This window comes from Gossypium arboreum, chromosome 11, assembly GCF_025698485.1.
Source record: "Gossypium arboreum isolate Shixiya-1 chromosome 11, ASM2569848v2, whole genome shotgun sequence".
NCBI lineage: Eukaryota > Viridiplantae > Streptophyta > Magnoliopsida > Malvales > Malvaceae > Gossypium > Gossypium arboreum.
Genome location: NC_069080.1, coordinates 111,297,224 through 111,320,731, shown reverse-complemented (window position 1 = coordinate 111,320,731; position 23,508 = coordinate 111,297,224). Strand labels below are relative to the sequence as shown.

Here is a 23,508-nt window from a genome sequence, read left to right as displayed (position 1 = left end):
CTAGTGACATTAGAGGCATTTATAATCCTTTTGCAATGGATAAAATGAGTTGTTTTCAAGAATCAATCAACCACAACAAAGACTAAATCCATGCCCCCATTTTGTTCATGGAAATTTAAGCACAAAGTCCAATCAAATCCTCCTAAATATGATCAGAAACTGGAAAAAGAATTTAAGGGCTGGTATTTAGAGTTTCTACTTTTGCAATTTAGCATGGATAGCATCATCTTACTAATTTACGAATATTTCACTTTAATTAAGGCCAATCTAATCTTCCACCATGTAAATCCCTAATAACCTTCTCAAACAAAGAGGTTCATAGAAGGAAAAGCCTATTCTCTTTCATAAGAAAGCCTTCATAAATGTAGAGACAGTCAGTGGCTTGCTTACACTTACACTTTTCTCAAATTCCTCCAAGATTCTCATTCGCCTTATAATTGTCTTTCAAGTAATCAAAGCCAATAATCTTAAGCTTTAAGTGTAACGCCCTGACCTATATATTTTTTCTTCTGTGAATTTTGACACAAATATGTATCTACTTCAGTGGTTGAGTGTTCTGGGTGTGTGTGAGAAGTCTTGGGTTCAAGTCCCAAATTTGTTAACTTTGTTATTTTTTATCTGAGCCTTACCTTTCTTCAGTGGGCTTATATTCAAATGTCTGTAAATTTATATCAGAATAAGCCTACTAGTTCAGGTGGTAAGGGAATTGGTGTGTTGAAGGTTTTGTGTTCAAATCCCCACACAAGCATAAGAGTTATTTTTGCTCGGTTATCTGGAAGAGTTTCAGTGGAATTTGAACTTCGAGGTAGTTAAGATTGAGATGTTAGTGAGGGTTGAGATATTGTTGTTATTAGTTTTTATTTTTGTTTTTTTCAAAATTTTCGTTTCTCTCTCCCTCTCAAAAATTTGGACGTCAATTATTCTTCCTCTTCGTGGCACTTTCAGTTTTTTTCTCTTCTTGTTACCTTTCTTTTCCGTTCAAACTATTGTCGATCTTTACTTTAGGTTCTGTATCTTCTACTCAGGTGGTGTTGGAAAGTGCTCTGAAAGTTTTGTGCAATTGTTGGATGTTTCGGTTATGTTAATGATGTGTATCTTATTACTTAAGAATAGATCAAAGGGCTGGGGACTTTTCATTGGTACTGTAGTTATGTGAAATCAACGATGTTCGTTATAAGGTAAGGGATTTGGTTGTTTAATGGAATGAATAGAGCCTTGGTTTCGATTTTAGTATTGATTTAAGTGACTAATTCGATGGTTTATTGGTAATTTTAGGTGTTGAATGGCTCGAGGGTGTTTTCACACTGAAATCGTAACATGTGTGTACCTGAAACGCAAAAAATGAAGTTTCAGTAAAAGCTAAAAAACAAATTTGTCGACGCCATATGGGTATGTGGTCGCTCATGTGGAAGGCCATGTACAAGACACGGCCGTGTGGTAGACGAAAACTTGGTCGTGCACAAGACACAGGGGTATGGTGGCTCGAGTGTAGCCGTGTAGGCCACACGGGCCAAGCCAAATTAGGCGTATGGGCCCACACAGGCATGTCACACGGGTGTGTGGATTTTGGGCCAAGCTGTGTAGGCCACATGGGCAAGGGTAATCTGGGCGTGTAGGCCCACACGAGTAAGCCACACGGGCATGTGGGCCCATACTACTGAAAATTTCCCTAAGGTCGCACGGGTCGCTCCGATTGACTATGGACCTACTGTAGGGTCGGTAAGGGCTATTAAACCCCTATTCATATGCTGCGATGTTCTGATAGATTAATTTGAGTAGGATGTTGTATGTATGCCTGACTGTACTGCCATACATATAACTGTTATCTGTATATAAGCATGTTGAGCATGTGTAATTTGTTATATCTATATCTAATTTTCTATATCTGTTATTAGGGTGGGGTTTGTATATGAGGAGGAAGCATTTTGCTCTGCGTTGATCGTCTTTATTCTGGCAGCTCGACTGCATATACTGTGTTATGTGTCTTAATGGCATAATGTGATGTGTAAGGATGGGTGAGTGTTTTTAACCTCACATGGTGTGATAGGATAGAGGGAGTTGGTGTATAGAGTATGGGGGTAGGATTCTGTATATCTGAAATTGAATCTGTTATCTGAATTTGAATTTGTCTCTGTATTTGACTATGCATATAATTCTGAATGTTTGCATGCTTAATTTTGTTGGGTTACACACTGAGTTATCGTAAACTCAAATCTGTAGTTTGTTTTGTCAGGTAATCCATAGACTTAAGCGGATTGGTGTGACGGAGCCTCTCAGTGACCACGAGTTCATAAACTGGTTATGATTATGGTTTTATTTTAAAGATTATTTCTGGATTTTTGTAACAATTGGACTCTCCGAACTTTTTGGCTGGATTTCTTTTGGATTTGGATTTTCGTTTTAGTATTTAATTTGCAACTGATATCTAAAAACTATGGTTTCTACTAAAGTAAAGGTTTTTCTAAGAATACGAACTAATTTCTTGAAATAAAATGTTTTCGTAAGCTTCCGCTATTAAACACAATTTAAGACTAATTAAGTAATTGAATAAACATTTTGACAATGGATAAAAGCAAATAAGAGTTTTAAAACTAGAATGGTGTTAACGTGTAGAGATTGATATCAAAACCCGTTCTTTGTAACATCTCCGAATTCTGCCATAATGTTTAGGCCGGGTTTAGGGTGTTACATTTAGTGGTATCAGAGTCAGCTTGCAAAACTCAACTGTAAATTTTGGGCTTCAAAATTGTGTTTCAAAAAGAATTGGTTCTTAAATAATTTGAACAACTGAGAAAGTATGTGGTACACTAAGTCTCCAGCGTTGATCCTATAAGTATTTCTGAAACTTAGTTAGGATTACTCTGAAACACTGTAGTTAATACCTTCTGAAACTGTACTAAGTTAGCTAGATACTGAAACCTCTGAAAACAATTCTGAACTTCTGATAATTTATGCATAAAACATCTGTCAATAAATACTGAAATCGATGCACACAATTTTTAATGTAGAGAAAACTCAAAATATACAATGAGTGCTCGTAAAACTCACAAACGTGGTATTCGAGGCCGTGGTAGAGGCTGTAGGGGGCTCGAGCTGAGTCTTCCTCTCTGGGCAGTATGCTGAACTTGGATATGAGTGAGACACTAGTTTCATCTACTACTGAGACTGAGTTTTAGAGTCGCTCGACTCGGGATGACACACTGTCCCAAGCGATGCTGAGGATCTTAGAGAGGGTCACTAGACCCATTGTAGAGCTGAAGGTCGAGGGTCGGTAACTAAACGACTCCAGTCCAATGGTGCTGAGTTGTTTAGGGGTGTCACTGGAGTAGCCCCTAACGTGGCCAAGTATTGATTGGAGGCCACCGAAAGGATCATGAATGATTTAGACTGTACTCTTGAACAGAAACTAAAGGGTGCAGTCTTTTTGTTTCACGATGAGGCTTATTAGTGGTGGTTGACAGTTGAGGCGGGTACTCAGCCTGATCATCTAAGTCGGGATTTCTTTAAGACTACCTTTCAAAGCAAGCATGTGGGAGCGAGCTATGTGGATGCTCGTAGGCGTGAGTTCATGAATCTCACGCAAGGCGGTAGATCTGTGGTCGAGTATGAGGCCGAGTTTTTGAGGCTGAGCCGCTACGCTCGAGGCATGGTGGTGACTGAATATGAGATGTGCGTCCGATTTGAGGATGGCTTAAGGGATAATCTGAGGGTGTTGATTGCTCCAGAGAGGGAGTGAGAGTTTATGATTCTGGTTGAAAAGGCGAAGATCGCCGAGAATGTTAAGTGCTGGAGCGCCAGAATAGGGATCGTGAGAGGGATAAGAATAAGAGGGATTCGGAGCCTTCTAGTTTTGTTCAGAGGCCTAAGAAAAAGGTCAGATCTGATGGGCTAGTTAGATTAGGGACTCCTGTTGCTCCTATTAAGATTCAGCTGTGCGGTGATTGTGATAAGCGTCATCCGGGCGAGTGTTGGAGGAGGATAAGGGCTTGTCTGAGGTATGGGTCATTAGAGCACCGTATTCGAGAGTGTCCACAAAGGGCTGATCAGATGCAAGCTTGGCACTGTGTTCTCGCGACCTCACGAGGCGATTCGTGACCACCTAGGGACTATGGTCAGGCTAGGGTTGGTAATGGTATGGGTCGTGGGCAAAGGGCACCGGGCAAAGGTGCTGGTCAGATTGAGGCAATGCAGCCTGCAGTGGTTTATGTTACACAACGCCGAAAGGATAGGGATGCTCTTGATGTCATCACCGGTACGTTCCTTATATTTGATGTGCCTTATACTGCTTTGATAGACATAGGTTCCACTCACTTCTATGTAACTAGCACTGTATCTAAAAACCTGGGGATTTCTATTGAGAGCACTTCTAGTGAGATTACTGTACTAAGTCTGTTGAGACAATCTATTCGGGTTAGTAAACTCTATAAAGATATTTTTCTAAGAATACAAACTAGTTTCTTGAAATACAACATTTTTGTAAGCTCTATTAAACACGATTTAAGACTAATTAAGTAATTGAATAAACATTTTGACAATAGATAAAGGCAAGTAGGAGTTTTAAAACTAGAGTGGTGTTAATGTGTAGAGATCGATTTCAAAACCCATTATTTGTGACATCTCCGGATTCGGCCATAACATCTAGGCCGAGTTTGGGGTGTTACATTAAGTGTTGTCATCAATTCCACTCTTTGGCTCAAAGCATTAGGTATTATATTATCTACTTTTTATTTATGCCAAAGTTGATAAGGAAATTTCTATAAAAAAGTGATCAATTTGTCATGTATATCCTAGCTAATTCTCCTTTGGCCTCTAAATTTCTTGAAGTCTGATGATCGGTATAGAGAACAAACTCTTAACTGATAAGTTGATGCTCTTAAAGTTTTGAAGCTCTTATAACTAAATAAAACTCCTTATCATAAGTTGGCCATTTTTAGCGTGCATCAATCAACTTCTCACTTAAGAAAGCTACTAGTTTTTTTCCTAGTTAAAACACTATAACGCCCTAGAAATTTTGGTGTCGCAAATCTCTCAAGAGAAAGGATAATGAATATTTGAATAATGATTGTGGAAATAAAGTAAACACTTAGAAGGGATTAATGGTGATAGAAATAATATTACTAACTTGTAAGCAATGATGTAATGAAGTTGAGAAGAAATGGGAGGGACTTGAGGTAGAATTTGACCATCTGATAAAAAAAGGGGGATTAAAATGGGAATTAAACCATTAAGGGATAAAAGAGTGGAACGATCATGATAATATACTTTTCTTCTATTGCAGCTTTCTTGCATTTTATTTTGTCGACGAATAGTTCTACCAAAAATTTCTGGGTTATGATTGTTGCTGATCAGCGACTGTAGGATTAGTCGGAAGCTCAAGTTGTTTATGGTTGTGTTCAGCAGCTTTCTGCTGTGCGTCCTTCAAGTCGTAATCAATGGATTTGGGCCGAGTAGATGCTGGGTTAAGTGTAACATAGATGCCGTTGACTTTCATTCACATGGCGCTTCATCGTTCCCTGCAATTGTGCAGGACCATAATGGAAGCTCCATGAAATGCTCTCTGGGCTTAAAATGAAGCATTATGTAATAATTCAATCTGACTACCAAATTGTAATCAGGGCTTTTATTTCATCAAAACTAGATGTGATCCTTTAGGATTGTGGTTCGTTGAGTTGGTATTTTCAGCATTTGTCCTACTGGACACAGTGTACAATCAATAAAGTAGTCCATCAACTTGCTCAGGTGATATTATTCTATGCAATTTGTCAAACGTGGGATGACTCTCCCCATTTTCTTCAATTTATTTTAGATTTGGATTGTTCCCTGTCAAATACCAATAACGTTGAGGGACATAAGATTGGGAATATGAGATAAGCCTATGACTTAGGATTAGGGTTTTTTAGGGGGTTTGGATAGGCGATTAGGCGCGGTGCTATGCGTTTAACTTACTTTTTGTCTCACACTACAATATCTAGTCTCACCGCCACCGCTGTTTTTACACTAACCGTAGGTAAACACACCGACCATCCAAACCCATCCATAGTGTTATGGTTTACCTTTCTACTTTGCCCCTTATTAATGAATTCTGCTTTCAAAATTTTTAATTAAATTATTATGTGGTTATATATAATTTAAAAACAGATTTTTAATTTTAAAAAATAAGAAAGTTAAATTCTTTACTTTTATGTTTAAATATTTATTCTATAATTTTAGATAAACAAATAATAAAATCCAGGATCAACCGTACAAATTACGTGCGTAAGATTTAGTGTAAAGTGAGTGGGTTAGGTGTCATTGTTTTCTAACTTTTGCATGGTAAAGCACGGAATGAAGGGGTGAAGGGAATGAATTCATTTTGGCAGCAATTGTAAAAAGTAACGGAAAGAGAATCTGGGTAAACTACTCCATCATTGTTTTTATTTTCATAATTTTAAAAATATTAATTTTTTACTTTAAAAAGAAATTATTAAATTGGTCACTTTACCATTAAATAATAACAGAAAGATTAATTGTGTATTTTCACATATTATTTTAGATAACTAAAATAGAAATGCCTATTTAGAGTAGTTTATCCTAATTTTAGAATAATTAACAAAAAATATATAATCAGTATTTTATTACCATTTAATGATAAAATGACAAATTTAATTAATTTTGTTGTGATTAAATTAATAAAAATTAAAATAACTAAAATAAGAACCACATCTATTTAGAGATATTTAATGGGATAGTTTACCGGAGAAAACTTCACTATAATCGGCTAAGAGAAGCTTTGGAGAAAGGCCTCCAAACCGTGAGCTTTTATCATCAATTCGTAAGAATTTGGCAAAAAACTTTACTAAGATCTCATCTTCAAAATAATCTACTATACATTACCCATTAATTAATTGTAAAAGTTGAGGTTTTGTTTTTAGGATTACACAAGGAAGGTGAGAAGATAGTTGTTATATTTGTATATATTCATGTATTTATTGTATAGTTATGTAGTAATTAAAGTTAATACAGTTAACTCTTTTTATAATACCACTATTTGTCAGTTAAGATTTTATTTGTTATAGAAAGACGGTTATAACTATTATAGAGAGAATTGTTGTAAACTTATTATAAAATTCATATTATGAATTTCATCAAAAGAAAAAGTAAGAATTAAATTTAAAAAAAAAAAGAAAGTGAAAATCAAACCAACAAAATTAAATGGCGTATAGCATATGCATGCATTGTTGCTTTTATGCGTATTTTATTTTACATTCTTTTATGTGAGTGACCAATTAAATTAATTAATTTGTCATTAGTTATTAAATTGAAGTAATCAACTTATGAGCTTATAATGTTCCAAATTTGTAGTATAATATTTAATTAAAAATTTAACAATTTATTGAATTGATATATTTAATTTCCCTCATTGAATATTATTTCATTTAATAAAATATGGTTAATAGGGTTTTTCATATGAAATTTAAACATTTTATTGAAATAAGATCTTTTTTAATAAATTATAATTAACATGCTTGTTTATATAAAATAATTATAATTTTACGTAATATTTTTTACAATATGTTGTTATAGAGAATTAATTTAATAAAATGATGCACTTCATAACTATGGTTGATGCTTTTATAGTGAAATTTTTTATAAGAATATATTTTATTTTTATAAAAATTTTAAAATTATCCTTTCAAATCCTAATGGAAGAAAATATTTTGTGATGATTAATTTACAACCATGACAGTTTATATATTATCAATTTATCATCTATAAAATTAAAGCTTAATAACAAATTAATTTTATGTTATAAATTCATATCATCATAATTGCCATATATGTGTGATGTTTTTATAATTGACATGAAGTTGTTTCACATGAGAAATTTCCCTCCAAAAATTAAGAGCATCCTTGTTAAGGATCATCTAGGAATTACTCCAAAAATATACATAAATGCATCCCTTCTAACTCACACCTGCAAGTAAGCCAATTCATGGTGCCGATATGTTAGCTCATTTGATGGGACTTCCAGATCTTCCCTAATGCTATAATCAGTTGTTTGCAATAAAAACAAAATTTAAAGCTGTCAAGTCAAGGTTACTAATGTAGTTTGAACAACTATGTTTCCCAATTTGTGTTCCAATCATTACAATGAGAAGAAAAGCAGGCTTTTAGAAAGAAATTAAGCCAACCCATTTCCTCAATCATACTGATGTTTCTTCTTGTACAAGATCAAAAGTATAGAAAGCTTCATTGTAAGAAAACGGTATCACTTGTTTCAAGATTTAAACCTTTCATCCTCTGTTTATCTGGAAAGTGTTAATGGTTAAAACGATGACTTTGAATGGTATTGTTATGATTAAATGCAATGCCAAGGCTCAAGCATCTTATAAATTCATATCTAACCTATAGCTAGTCCTGTGTGACCCAGAAGCAGTTGCCAGGCGGGACAGATCATTGTCATGTAAAATGCAACACTAGCAATAAATTCTCCTGGAAAAGGTGCCATTCCATCTTCATATCTCTTGGCGGTGATTCAAAAAGCAATAGCAAAAGTTGCTGCAAATAGTATATACAACTACCAAAAACAGCTCGCTTTTCTTGCCTTCTAGCTTCTCTTTAATTCAATGGTGGCTGAAGTTCCAGCTCTATAAAGCGAACCCCCCTCCCCCCATGAGTTTTCCTATTCACATAGAAAACTCTTCTTTGGTTTTCTTGTGATAATGCTAATGGCTTCTTCATCAACATTTACCCATTTTTTGATGGTTTTGCTTTTCCTGTTGGCCTTTGGGAGCATTGCTTCCTTAGCTGACGCTCGTGCATTCTTTATTTTTGGTGATTCACTTGTTGATAGTGGCAACAACAACTACCTTACAACAACTGCCCGTGCAGATGCACCGCCTTACGGAATCGATTATCCGACTCGAAGACCTACCGGGCGCTTCTCTAATGGCCTTAACATCCCAGACTTGATTGGTTAAGTTTCTAGTCAAGTTATTCTCTTTTTGTTTCTTTAATGTTGTTATCTTGTCTCCGCAGACAACATAAATATATGCTACATCAATGCTTGCCTGCAGGTCAGAAAATTGGGTTATCAGAATCCCCATTGCCATGTTTGAGCCCAGAGTTCAATGGGAAAAAGCTGCTTATTGGTGCCAACTTCGCCTCAGCTGGTGTGGGAATCCTTAATGATACTGGTGTTCAATTTGTAAGTCAGTCAGCAGCTAAGCAACCTCATCATACTTCATCAACACTGCCAGCGTTGTAACATTTTAACCCAAAATGTTGATATTACAGGTAAACATACTAAGAATGTATAGACAGCTTGAGTTGTTTCAAGAATACAAGCGAAGATTGTCGGGTCAAGTAGGATCAAGGCAAGCTCATAAACTTGTAAACCAAGCACTCGTACTCATCACAGTAGGTGGTAATGACTTCGTCAACAACTACTACTTGGTGCCTTACTCTGCAAGATCTCGCGAATACAAATTACCTGATTATGTCAAGTTTCTAATTTCGGAATATCGAAGACTTTTGATGGTATATTAACTCTTTCGACTTCTTTTACCTACTATGCACTGGCACTCACAAGAATGTCGGGAATATTTTAAAGACATGAACAATGTTAGTTCGTAAACATGTGAAGGAGAAACAGCATTTAGCTTGCACCATGCACGTGTTTTATTTGTAGTTTGTGAACCCCATTTTGTTCATCATTATTCATGCAGAGGCTATACAAGCTGGGAGCCCGAAGGGTTCTAGTGACGGGGACTGGACCAATGGGTTGTGTCCCGGCAGAACTGGCAATGCGGGGCACCAATGGCGGATGCTTCGAAGAACTACAACGCGCTGCATCTTTGTACAATCCACAACTTGTTGAGATGTTAAATGGACTGAACAAGAAGATTGGCAAAGATGTCTTCATTAGTGCAAATACTCAAAGAATGCACAATGATTTCGTTAGTGACCCTCGAGCCTTCGGTACTTTCCTAGCTTCCCCAAATCTCAACATTCCCCCGTCATTATTATTTCTTTTTTAAGTTAACCTGACTCTTTGTGATGGTTGGAACAGGATTCGTAACATCACAGATAGCCTGTTGTGGACAAGGACCTTACAATGGACTTGGTCTCTGCACTCAGCTGTCAAATTTATGTCCCAACAGAGCTCTCTATGCATTTTGGGATCCATTCCATCCATCAGAGAAGGCTAACAGATTGATTGTGGAACAAATAATGACTGGATCCAATGAGTACATGCACCCCATGAATCTCAGCACCATCATGGCCATGGATTCCAGGATCTGACATCAGCGCTATTTTCTTCTTTTTCATCATCTGGGTGTTCCGTAATAATCTGTTTCTTTCAACTGTCATAAATGTTATATTTCGAGCCGGTTTGCCTTTGTTTTGTGTTGAATGTAATGGGGAATTCAAATGATGCACATGCATTTGTAATGAATTGATGATTGTTAAAACCTCTTGCGCAATATCCTTGGGCATTGATGGCTAGATAGCCTGTTTATAGGGAGTAATAACTGGGAAATTTATCTTTTGAAATATATAATACAGCTCCACAAGAAAATTTAAGATAGGATGATATATACTTAATTGATATTTTAAAAATAAAAAAAATAAATGAGATATATAGTTGCATTTTAACCTATATCAAATAATAAATTTATAAGAATATATGAAAGAACAAATTATAAATAGTAAAGTTGAGAGTCACGATATTTTGGTGTCTTGTGCTCAAATGTTATATTAGAATATTAAAAATAAAAATATTCTCATAAGAATATTTATTATTTCTTAAATAAAAGATTTTCCGTATAATGTTAAAATTAGTCCTTAACATTTATTTTTTTCAATTTAGCTCTTTTATAGTTAAATTTTACTTCTAACTTTAAGAAAAGAAGAAGTTATATTTGACCATCAACCATTTAAAAGGAATTGAATTGCTGTTTTTAATAGAAATACTGTTAATTTTTAAACATGGTAGCTTGTATAGCAATCCACATGTACTTCATGTTAGTGGTTTTTTTTTTCATAAGCATTATATATATATATATATATATATATATATATATATATGCTGAAATTTTTAAATATTTTGTTGGCATGACATATAAAATAAATAGTACCATGTCAACATAAAATACATGTAGATTGTCACACCAACATCGTTAAAAATTAATATTTTAGTCAATATTTTCGTTAAAAATAATTTAACTCTTTTTTTTTAAACCTAAGGGTCAAATTTAACTAAAAAAGATAAGTATTAAATTTAACTAAAAACATTGAAATTATGCAAAAATAATAATAATAACATTTTGTATTGAATTATCTTGCGATCGACTCTTATACCAAATTAATAGAACTTGATTAAAAAGAGTGAGAATGTAGCAGAATTTCATTTGACCCTAGTTTTTCTTTTTAATCTGGGAACGAATTAGATTTTTTTAAAAAATAACTGAAACCATGTAGGTGCTAGAATCAATTAATAATTTCATAATTATATATTTGATATGCAAAATATGTTAGTCATTAAAAAAATTAATTTTGCTCAATCAGCTGATACAATTGGCAAAGGTTGAGATCTTGAATTTTGTATATCTAAATTTAAGTTCTACCATTTATAATTATTATATGTGGGTCTTCAGTTTTATCATATGTTATTATTATGTGTGAGGTTTAGTTCGGATTATTCTTCTCTCTAATTTATTTATATTTTATATTTAGTTCGATTCTACTTTTAATTGCTCAAATATGTATTTATATCTGTACTATCATCCCTATACTTTCTCTCAAAGAAATTTTAATTTGACATTTGAGAACATTAACGTGGAAATATAGATTTGGATTTTATTTGCTATATAAATTATAAGAATGAAATGTAATATTATGAATAAATTAGTTGAACTTCAATGTATTATATATTTGGAAAGTATAAAAATATATGAATTTGTCAAATTCATAAATTCTTTACAATTATTAATAAATATTGGGTGTAGTGGTAAGTTAAATTGCATTCTTGGAAGAGAATGTAAGTTCGAAATTTGGAGACAACATTGTTGAGAGGGACAATCATATAACTATGAACTTTGAACATAGATTGTAAAACAGACATAGAAGATATATAAAAAAAAAAGGCATAATCGTAAATTTAGCCATCAACATCAACATCTTTTGCCAATTTAGCTCTTATTCCTTTTTTTAACTAAATTTTGTTATTAACTTTTCAAAAAAAAAGTCAAATCATTTTTCTTAATGGAAATATTATCTAAAACATTATTTTTTTAACTATGTTGGTGTTGTAACCTGCATGGCAGTCCATGTGTACTCCATACTAATATGACACTATTAATCTTACATGTTACATCAATGAACAATTTAAAATTCATAAAAATATTCTAAATTTTAAAATGTTAAATTTCAAATATATATATATATATATATATATAAAGTTAAAAAATTGCATAAAAGACACGTGAATTGTAATGAGGGTTACTTACCATGTCTAAATATTTAACATTTTAGTTAGTATTTCTATTAAAAAATAACAATTCAACTCTTTTAAAAGGTTAATAATCAAATTCAACTCTTTTAAAAATTAAGGATCAAATTAATAAAAGATATAAACGATAAATACCTGAATTTATTATTATGCGAAAAAGAAATTCTTTACAACTTTCAAATCATTACTAAAATGGTGTCCAACAAACCCATGAATTTCTTATTTCATTTGTATGTTTAAGATTACACAAATCTATTTTAAAATCCATATCTAAATATTGATCCAATTTTCTAAATGTTAACTAAAATTAAATATAAATAAAAATTCAATAATAATTAATTAAAATATTTAATATACGGCATCACATTTTTAAATTTTACTTGGTAGAGTAGAAAGAAAATTAGAAAGATAGAAAATTGAAGCGATGGAAAAAATAGAAAGATGGAAAATATGATGATTCTATTTATTGCTTGGTAAAGTTGAAAGCTAAGAGGAAAGAAAATAAAACATTTGAAAAATACATAATTTTGAAGTAAGATATATATTTCTCTCGCATTAGGATGAAAAATTATCATCTCTTCTAATTTTTCCTCTCACTTTTCTTCCCTACTGAGCATACTCAAAATTTATTTTATTTTCATTTTCAATTCCATCCTTTCATCGTGAAAAATGGAAAGAAAATAAAATTTAAGTGTACTTAGTTAGAAAGGAAAGTAAAATATATATATATATATATATAAAAGAGATTATTATTTTAATCTTAAATTTTAAAAATCAATTCTTTCAAATTAAAATGGAAAGTGGAAAGAAAAATGTATCATAATTTACAATTATGCATTTTAAAAATGTGAAAAATAATAATAAATCTAATCAAATTTAAATATAAAATTATGGCGTAGTTAGCTTTTCAAGACCCAAACTGAAGTGGGGCATTCTCAATCTAGCCAATGAAGGCCCAGCCCATTCTGGACAAAAATGGAGTTCCTTCAATGTTTATGAAGGAAAAATTGTTTTGAAATTAAAGTTGATGGCTAAGGTCACACTATCTACATAACCTTCTCTTTACCTATGCTTCCATTACATGCTTTTCACATTCTCAACAATTTCTTTATTCATGTCCACCTGAAATTTTCATTATTACACGTGCACATATTTATACATAAACTTTCCTAACATTTATTTTTTTATTTTATATTTTATTTTTTTCAAGTTATTTTCACCTTTAATCTTTAAATTTTAATTAAATTATTTTTTAACGAAAAATTGACTAAATTATTAAAATTTTAACAGCATTGATGTGGTCATTAACGCAATAATCCATGTATAATTCATAAAAATTAATAAAATATATTTTATGAATCAATAAATTTAAAAATATTCATAAAAGCGTCGGAAAATTTATCCATGATAACAGTGAAGTGTACATAAAATGTGATGTGAGCTACGCGTCAACGACATTAAAATTTTAACAGTTCAGTCAAATTTTCCATTAAAAAAAATAATTTGACTAAATTTTAAAAGTTGAGGACCAAAATAACAAAATATGTAAATATAGGGGGCTAAATTTATTTTCATGCCAAAAATATATACAACACGAAGTATCTATATGAATTAAAATAAAAATTAATTCATGATATTTAAAAAGTTTCAATACAAAACTTAAAGGTTTCAGGGACAATTAAAAACGTTCCTAAAAGTTTGAAAATTGTTTCTAATAGATTTAGAGACAGGCTTAAATTGACCCTAACAAGCATCCTTTAAAATCATGTCTTTCAAAAGTTTAAGAGAAGATTATGGATCCGTTTGTTTCAACATAAAAGTTTTTACATAAAATATTTTTAGTCTTTTCCTATGTTTATTTCATGTAAAATTGTATAATCAATGTAAAAGGTTCTGATCAATGTAAAATTACCCCCTTATTTTCGTAAAATGTCTTATCAATTTTTTTTTCTGTAAGACATTTTCCAAACTAATAAGGTTGTGTTCACTATAGCAACGTCATACCCAACTCGAACATCGAGTCAAAGTACCGGGATGTTATATTCTCTACTACATTCTTCATTTATCAAATAATTTTCAATTTAGTCCCTTTTTGTCATAAAAGTTCAATATTAAATAATTAATCATATTAAATCAATTTTCTTTCTTGTTACACTTTAATCACATAATTTATCTCAATATCTTTTTCACATATCAAATGTCTATTTATTTGACTTCTATAATTTCATCCACATATTTTCTTAAGTTTAACAACTTAATCCTTATCATATAAAAATTCCATATTTTTCCACAATTTCACTTTTACAATAATTTATGCATATTTCATCATCTCATAACACATTCATTAAACTTTTATAATAATTTCCTTATTCACATATCAAATTGTTTCACACTTAAACTTTTGTACAATTTTCAATTTAGTCTCTATTGTCATATAATTTACTTTTCACCATATAAGCATTTTAATCAAATAATTCATTATAATGTCTTATTTCACATAATGATTTTCATGCATATCACTTCTCTTGTTTCAATTATAACTTTTACAAACTTTACAATTTAATCCTTAACATCATGAAGATTCATTATTTACTAATTTCACCTTAACATCATTTTGTAACCAATTCACTACTTCATTTAAACTCTTTGTCAAATGTATGTTTGTTTCATTGAAAACAACCTTTATGAAATATTTTTAAGAAATCTGTAAAATAACAGAAAATATTTTACACAAATTCAACTAAACACCAGCAAATATTAGCTTTTCTAAATAAAAAAAATAGTCCTTTTCTAGAAATAATTTTCCGAAAGCCATTTTCAGTGAAACAAATAAAACCTAAAAAAATCATCTTTATAATTAAGAATGAATTTCATCCCTAAAACCAAATCAAGTAGCCATAACCCATACCACAGTTTTATAATCGTCTTACAAATTGATTAAAAATCACTATACTAATTTTATGGAAATCTTATTTAAATTGAACCAACACACACACAAAAAAAAGAAAAAAAACTTCTGAGACCTTCGATATGCCGAGTCCACAAACTAACCTCGCAAAATACTTGAAAGGGAGAAACTAAAAGAGATGAGCTACACGAGCTCAGTGTGAGACTGAAACTTAAGAAAAAGAAAAATGATGATGTAACGAAACAAAAATAGTTTCAGAAAAAGTAAATATAGATGTCATACTAGAAACCGGTAACCAAATATACGAATAGTCTCCATTAACATACATAACACAATTACAATAGTCTACCACACATGTCCCAACGTTAATACAAACAAACATAGAATCGAATACGTAAAATATGCAACAAACAGAAATTTTTCACTCAACCAACCAAACACCACTCTGACTACTCTACACACCACAATTGGACTACAGTAGGCCCATTCAACCTGCACACCACAAAGAGCTATAATAAGCCCATTCACTCTACACACCACGGTAGTGGGTCGAAGCCACTCAAATAGAAATATACAGCTAAGTTGACATATATATTTATAATAATGTGGTAGAACTGCTATAACAGCCAAATCAAACTTCTTTCTCTTCAAACATATCCCAAACCCCCCAAATGCAGATTCAAACTGTTTATAAAAACGAATAAAATTATTTTTTTCTAATTTAATTAACCATTATCCTTACTGACAAATAGCTCGGACTAGCCTACATCAAAATTGGACATGCTCGAAACAACATTTTACATCTCTAATTATCAAACAATACATTTAACATTTATGCAAATAAAATGATCAAATCAAGCAATCCATAAATGAATCTCAAATCAAACAGTAATACTCTCTTATTAGACTTCCCTCGATCAGTAACAGTATTCCAAACACACTTACAGAAGCTTAAACGAGTGTCGGATAACACAATAACTAAAATGAGTCAGTTTACAAACACAGAACAAAAATTGCAAAACAGGGCCACACCAGAATTGACAGAAATCCGTGAATTTCAACATCAAAACAATCCCTAACTATAGTAGTTTCAGAAACACACCTGAAATACGCTACTAACAGCACCAAGAATCGACCGATTCGTTACCAACAATTCAACTGAAAACTCAATTACACAAATACGCAAAACTAAGCAAGTTTTGCTTGCAACAAAAAAAAATTCCAAAACAATTGATAGAATCCTTACAATGATACCTACCCCCTTAAAAACCTGATTGAACAAGGCAAGAACCCAAATGAGATCTTGAAAAACGGAAAACAATTAACCAAAAATTCTTGAAATCAAAGGCACAACTCAAAATACTAAAACCCTTATATTTAATGAGCAATAGCACTCAAAGAATAAAACAAGCAAACAACAGAATCAAGAAGAAGAATTAATGATCCAAAAAAACAAAAATTTTAAATTTGCCAAAAGGAAAAGAAGTGACCAACGTGGGAAAGAAGAAGAGAACTTCCCCACTTTTCCCTCAATTAAATTTTAATAGTGATAATAATAAAATAACTAAAGTAAAATAACTTAAAATACTCTTTAATAAACCAATCAGATTTATTTATTATTATTATTTTAAAATATATTTTCAAAATAAAATAATAATATTAGATTTGTTAAAACCCTTCAAATTAAATTACAAAAAGTTTAAAGAATTAGAACAAAAAATTCTAAAAACAATTCTTACATTGCATACGTATGGGCACAAACCCGAGACCAAAAATAAGTTACCAAAAAGCTAACTACTGAATCAACAGGCTCATTTTCATCCTAAAGCGCAAAAATAAACTTAACAGTCTCATCGAACCACTAATTCAACTAATTAACCTGAATAATTCTAATGTCAATTTCAAGACCTTACACAATTAATATTCTAATACTTTTTTTGGTTCACCATATAATCCAACCTTATTCTTCAAAACCACCGAATAACCATTTGAGGCTACCCCTATTAGAATGGTCATGCCAAATGGCTTCATAGTTTTTCTTTCAAAAATCAAATCCCAAACCATCTATGGCTATTTTTGGGGGTTTAACAATGAAAATACCTTTATAATGGTGGTCTAAAGGCCAAGAAAAGATCAGAATACATAAAAGCAAAAGAGGTCGTAAGCCCAAAGCCCATACAATGAACCTTAGGAAACCCACGCTGGACTAGTAGAGATGGGAAAACGATCAAACTATACTGGAAACAACACACTTACTCCAACAAAAAAACATTGGTATACTACAAGCCATCAGGATTGGAGAAAAAATTCTTCACACAAAACACAGTCACAAATTGGAGAAATAATAAACCATATCAGGGTTGAGCCATTAACATATATTTTATATTTGTAATTGTTTAATTTATTGAAAAATCCAACTTAAATATTTTTATAATATATTAATATAATTTTATCTAAACCTAAAATTATCCTTTCACTATTTATTTCAAAGTGAGCCAAAAGGTGTGGTAAGGGAATTGAAATGTTTTACTTATTTGCTCTTCCCATATTCCGACTAAAATTAAATTAATTGACACAATTGAATTAATTTAATCGGAGATTAATTAAAATTTGTAAAAGTTCAATCATCGATTAATTTAATTCATTAATTGAATTAATTAATTAACTGAAATTATTAATAATATATTTACAAGCTTAACATATATTATATATGTATAAGCTCAATATATATATTAACCAAATGGAGTTGTAATTATTGATACAATGGGCTAAAGAAAATATATTATGAAAAGTTATTATGTTTTAATTGTAACGTTGAATAAGCAGTAGCTGGCATGTATAACGTACGTGTTGCGTAAGTCTTAAGGTTTTGTTCAGTAGGGTGGAAAAATTTTAAAAGGGTAAAAATTAGAAGGAAATTATAATTTTTCTTTTCGACAGATGAAAAAACTAGAAAAAAGATTACTTTTGTTTTTTCAGACTTGAAAAATGAAAGAAAAAATAAAATATTTGAAAAATATATAATTTTGAAATAACATTCACATGCCTCCTATTTTTTCTTAATTAGAGGTGTTAATGGGCTAAATTGGGTTCAGGTTCGACCCATACAATATATCTAGACCAATTTTTAAGTTGAGCTTGAGTTGACCCAATTTAAGCAAGGTAAACTCAAGTTTGACTTGGCCTTTCCATATTTAATTTTTAGATTAATTTTTATTTAAAAATAATTATTTTAAAAAATATAATGCACTAAAAACACTAAAATAGAAGTTTTCTAACACATTAAAAATATTTATATTAAAAACACTATCATAAATATAATAAATATTTTATTATATTAAAAGCACAAATAAATATAATAATTATTTAACATATATAATTAATATAATGAATTTTTATAACATAATAAATTCGGATTGAATTGGGTTCGGTTCAAAAATTCTTACCCAAAAATTGATTGGACATTAAATTTTATCTAAATCTAAATTTTAGACCTCATATATATTTTTTTAAATCCTCTCATTTTTTGAACGCATTATCATGCCTCGAATAATGACCCAGCCTATAAATAAGTGTATTCCCAAAATGTTTTTTTTTTTTTTCCAGTTTTTCACTTTCTTCTCTCATCCTCCATTTTTCATTCAACTAAGCATCTCTAAGCTTGATCCTAAGGTGGCTGTGTTTTCCCTAAGCTTATCAGGATATTGGGAAGTGTGGTGGATGACACTGAATTACTTTTGTTTCCATAAAATGATAACATTAAAGATGGGAGAGCTTTTCAGTCTTCATTATAGTAGCAAAAGGATTAGTGATTGGAGTGAGGTAGAATTAGAATCCCAAGAAAGAGGAACCTTAGCCTTGAAAGTCTATTAAATAAAAGGCTCAAAAGGAGATATTATAAAATTCACTTGCCAACCCATCCACATCAATTTTTCAATTTCGGTTTTAGTTTGAGCACAATTTAAGAAAGTTAAATTCCAATCCCATTTAATTCGTTTATAATTAATTTTAAATTAATTTTATTTTAAAATATAATACTTTAAATGCACAAAAAATACTAAAATAATTTTTTAATACATTAAAATTATTTATATTAAAAACACAACCATAAATATAATAAATGTTTTAATGTATTAAATATAAATTTTAAAATTTCATATTTTGGATTGAGTTATTTAATTAGGTAAGTTTTTCTTTTTAGGTTTTGAGTAATGATTTTAATTTTTATTTAATATAAATATACATAATTAATATAATTATTTTTATAACATAATATATGTGGGTTGGACTGGTCCGAATTCAAATAAAATATTCTTGCCTAAAGTTCAATCCATATAAAAAATAGACTTTAAATTTTACTCAAGTTCATTTTTCAGACGAGCTTTCAAGCCCCAACCTATGAATAAGTCTAGACCCTACAAACCAAAAGTTTTCATGGGTAAAATTTAAGGTAAGAAAATTCGAACTATTTGATAAATTTTGAATTATACCATTTCATTTGAAAGAGATTTGAATTAAACAGCGAAGGTGAGGTGAAGTGAAGCGAAGCGAAGCGGATATTTTTTTAATTTTTTTAAAAACATGTATGGAGTAGCTTACCTCAATATATAAAATTATTCATTTTATTTTTATATATAATAAAACCGAGTATTTTATAACTTTTTATGTTTTGCTTGAGAATATAGATTTAAAATTTTAGATTTAATTTTATTATTATGTAATTAGTAAAAATGAAGTGCATATTATGAAAATGCAATTCAATATAATATATATTTAAAAATATAAAAAGATGAAATTGTAGAATTTAAAAGTATTTTTAAATTTTCAAATTTAAGATTAGAAGAGTATAATATAATTATTAAAATGCAAGCCATGATTGCTTGCTTATTATGTGATTCTAAAGCATATCTCGCCATCTTAATTATTACATGAAAAAATAGTACCTGCCCTACTCCTATGGCGCCTTCATGGGCGGTGTTTGGCATCTTAGAAAAAAATTAATTAAACAGATTTTGCTTTTTTAAAAAGGTTAAGATTCAATGTAGGGGTGAGCATTCGATCGAATCGAATCGAATCGAATCAAAAATTTTCGAGTTAATCGAGTTTTCGAATATTATTTTATCATCCTAACTTAATTTGAAATTTTCTCGAATCGAGTCGAGTGAGATGGAATTCGAATCGAATCGAATCGAATATATTTGTTCGAATTAAATTTTATAAAATAATTTTGGGTCCTTGTAACCACTGTCACCCATCGTAATAAAATTTTTCCACCTTAATCAAAATTTTTATTAACTTTCATCACCTCATAATTTATTTATTAATCTTTTATATACGGGTTAGCTTCTTTGTTTACTTAGTTGTTTCAATTATCTTCAAATTCTTGTCACTATGTATTTTGGAATTAAAAAATATATTAAATGTAAAAATGTGATTTTTTAATAAAAGTTATTTTAAAGATAAAATGTGAAATTGATACTAATATAAAATTTTAACATGAATATTTAATGGCATAATTAATAATTCAATTTTAATATAAATATTCAATAGGACTAAACAATTCAATCATATAAATAATATAAAATGTGAAATTTAATTTAATAATATAAATAATAGATATAAATAAAATTATTACTATTTATTTTAGTGATTTTTTGGATAATTTTGATTTTTATTTGAGAGTGAAAGGTGAGAAGTAAAAGTTTAGGGAGAAAATAAAAAGTTTTGGGGAATAAAAGTTTGAGGGGAAGTAAATAGGGGGAGTAAAATTTTGGAGGGAAAATATTAAAAAAAATTGGGGGGGTGGATTTGGGGTAGATGGGAGGTGGGATGGGAAGGAAGTAAAAATTTTAGGGGGAAAGTGGGAGGGAATAAAAATTTTAGGGGAAAATAAAAAGTTTTGAGGGTTTTTGGGAGTAAAATTTTGAAAAAAAGTAAATGAGAGAGTAAAATTTTGGTGGGAAATGGATTTTGGGTAGATTGGGGGGTTGGGATGGAAGGGGAGTAAAAGTTTTGGGGGGAAAGTGGGAAGGAGTAAAAGTTTTGAGGGAAAAGTAAAAAGGTTTTGGAGTTTGGGGTAAAAATGTAAAATATTATAGTTTGATATTCGAATTATTCGAATTATTCGAGTTATTCGAGTTATTCGAATTTGAAAACTCAACTCGATTCGAACTCGAAATTCGAAAAAAAAATTCGAGTTGACTCGAATAACTCGAATAACTCGAATAACTCGATTCGTTTAACTCGAAATTCGAATTTTTTTTCGATTTTTTCGAGTCGAATCGAGTTTTGCTCACCCCTAATTCAATGGATAACATATTTATGTATTCTTCCTACTTTTTTATTAAAAAATAATTCATCATTTTGCTGAAAAATGGTCAAATTCAATCAATGCATAAAATTATTTTTCCTTCATAGTTGGGTTATGCAAATAATTAAAAAGATATTATGGGCTAAAATATTTTTTTTAAAAGTCCTTAACTATTAATATTTTTCTTATATAAGTGTTTTATATTTTATTACATTAAAGAAATTTTAATATTTAATATTGTATTTAAATAAATTTGAGGTAATTACAGGTCTCTCAAATGGGACTTATGGACTCAATTAACTTAAAAATTTTCAACTCAATTTGATCTAATGTTGACTCCTATTTTTAGCTTTTTTATCTACTTTTCCTTGCATTCTTATTTTCCAATTCTCTCCGGCCTTTTCCTCCCCTAATATTTGTTTTCCCTTTTGTAATCAAATCTCTCACCTATTTTTTATTTATCACCATTGCATAGGATTCTATGAAATAGGGATGCCACGTCATATATCTCTTTTCTACTAATTTTATGCCACATCAGCATTTTCATCCTAAAAAAAATCAAATCCAAATTAAAATCCTGAAATTCAGGATAAAATTACTGATATGGCATAAAACTATTGGAAAGGAATAATATCCCTGTTTCATAACTCCTTTCTCTTATCACCATATCTTTAGTTTCTTCTTTGTTTTCCTTCCCTTAATCACTTCTTCCTATTGGTAATTCCGTCTTCGATTTTCTTTAGTTGCTATGTAGACGCTTGGTTCCACCCCCTTTTTTTTACACATGACTTTGAGTGTGAATATGGAATGGACATTTTGACGAGTGTGATATTTTCATTCTCCATCATTTGTGTTTCCCTAGCCTTTATTGTTCCTCCTTTATTTCTACATTTATTTATTATCTTTTTGTCTTCTTTTAACCTTCTTTAACCCTTTGTATTTTTGGCCCTATGTCACCCTTTAAAGAATAGAACCTAAAAGGTTCATCTTTTATATTCATTCCATAATTAAAGAAAGCTACATGTAGAGCCTTTGCATGGAAACCTCCCTTGACTCATTTGCTTAATCTTCATACATCTTATCCCACTCTTTGTCATTTTCTTAAAATGTCTAAAAGTCTTCTTAAATGTTGTAGTTGGTCCAATAGCAATGAAACTGAAAAATTATTCGATCAATAAAAATAGAACTTCATCCACTTAACAATGCTCATTTTACTGGAGGCCATATCATCAATTTTCATTAAGATGGTATCACAATCAACAAAATGATTTGATTGCTTTCATTAATGGTTTCAAATAATTTTCAGTTTAATACCTTCAAAGACTTCTTAATAGAGTGTGGAATTTACATGGTCATGTAACGATGTTCTCCAAATATGATTACTTTCATGTTATGAGATTTGACAACCTATCCAATTTTCATTTCATTCAAAGAGAGTGGCATTGGGTGTTTGATAGGACATTTTTTATAACTAGTAAATAGTCTCACAATATTTCTTTAAACCTGGGTCGACTCTCTTTATTTTCTATATGGATACAAATTTAGTGTATAACCTCTACGCAGGGATGACATGCACAAATCGAGAAATGGTCTAAATTTTTAGGGACAAGGAAAATCATCCAACAATAACATGCTATTTTTTATCTTCTTTTGACATTTAGCAAAAATTGGACAAGAAGGTGTTTAAGCAAGCAAGGATGAGGTTTTTTACAATTTTCGTCTTTAACTTACCTCTAAGGTTGCATTTGAGAGGTCTATGGAAAAAGTTTTAAGCATCACAGAAATGTTATCGATGCT

At 30.7% G+C, this 23,508-nt stretch overlaps 1 protein-coding gene across 1 annotated transcript; it reads left to right on the top strand.

The window, feature by feature from the left end:
• Positions 1-8,670: 8,670 nt before the first annotated feature.
• Positions 8,671-10,438, top strand: LOC108466598 (GDSL esterase/lipase At5g18430-like). Its single transcript, XM_017766985.2, has 5 exons — positions 8,671-8,955; positions 9,057-9,187; positions 9,277-9,519; positions 9,708-9,960; positions 10,052-10,438. Exons 1-5 carry the CDS (start codon positions 8,703-8,705, stop codon positions 10,282-10,284), a joined length of 1,113 nt encoding a protein of 370 aa, XP_017622474.1. The 5' UTR covers positions 8,671-8,702; the 3' UTR covers positions 10,285-10,438.
• Positions 10,439-23,508: the final 13,070 nt, after the last annotated feature.

Coding starts and splice junctions, on each gene's coding strand:
- LOC108466598 (XM_017766985.2), top strand. CDS start 8,703: ATGCTAATGGCTTCTTCATCAACATTTACCCATTTTTTGATGGTTTTG. Junction 9,188..9,276: donor ATGATACTGGTGTTCAATTT/GTAAGTCAGTCA, acceptor TTGATATTACAG/GTAAACATACTAAGAATGTA. Junction 9,961..10,051: donor TAGTGACCCTCGAGCCTTCG/GTACTTTCCTAG, acceptor TGGTTGGAACAG/GATTCGTAACATCACAGATA.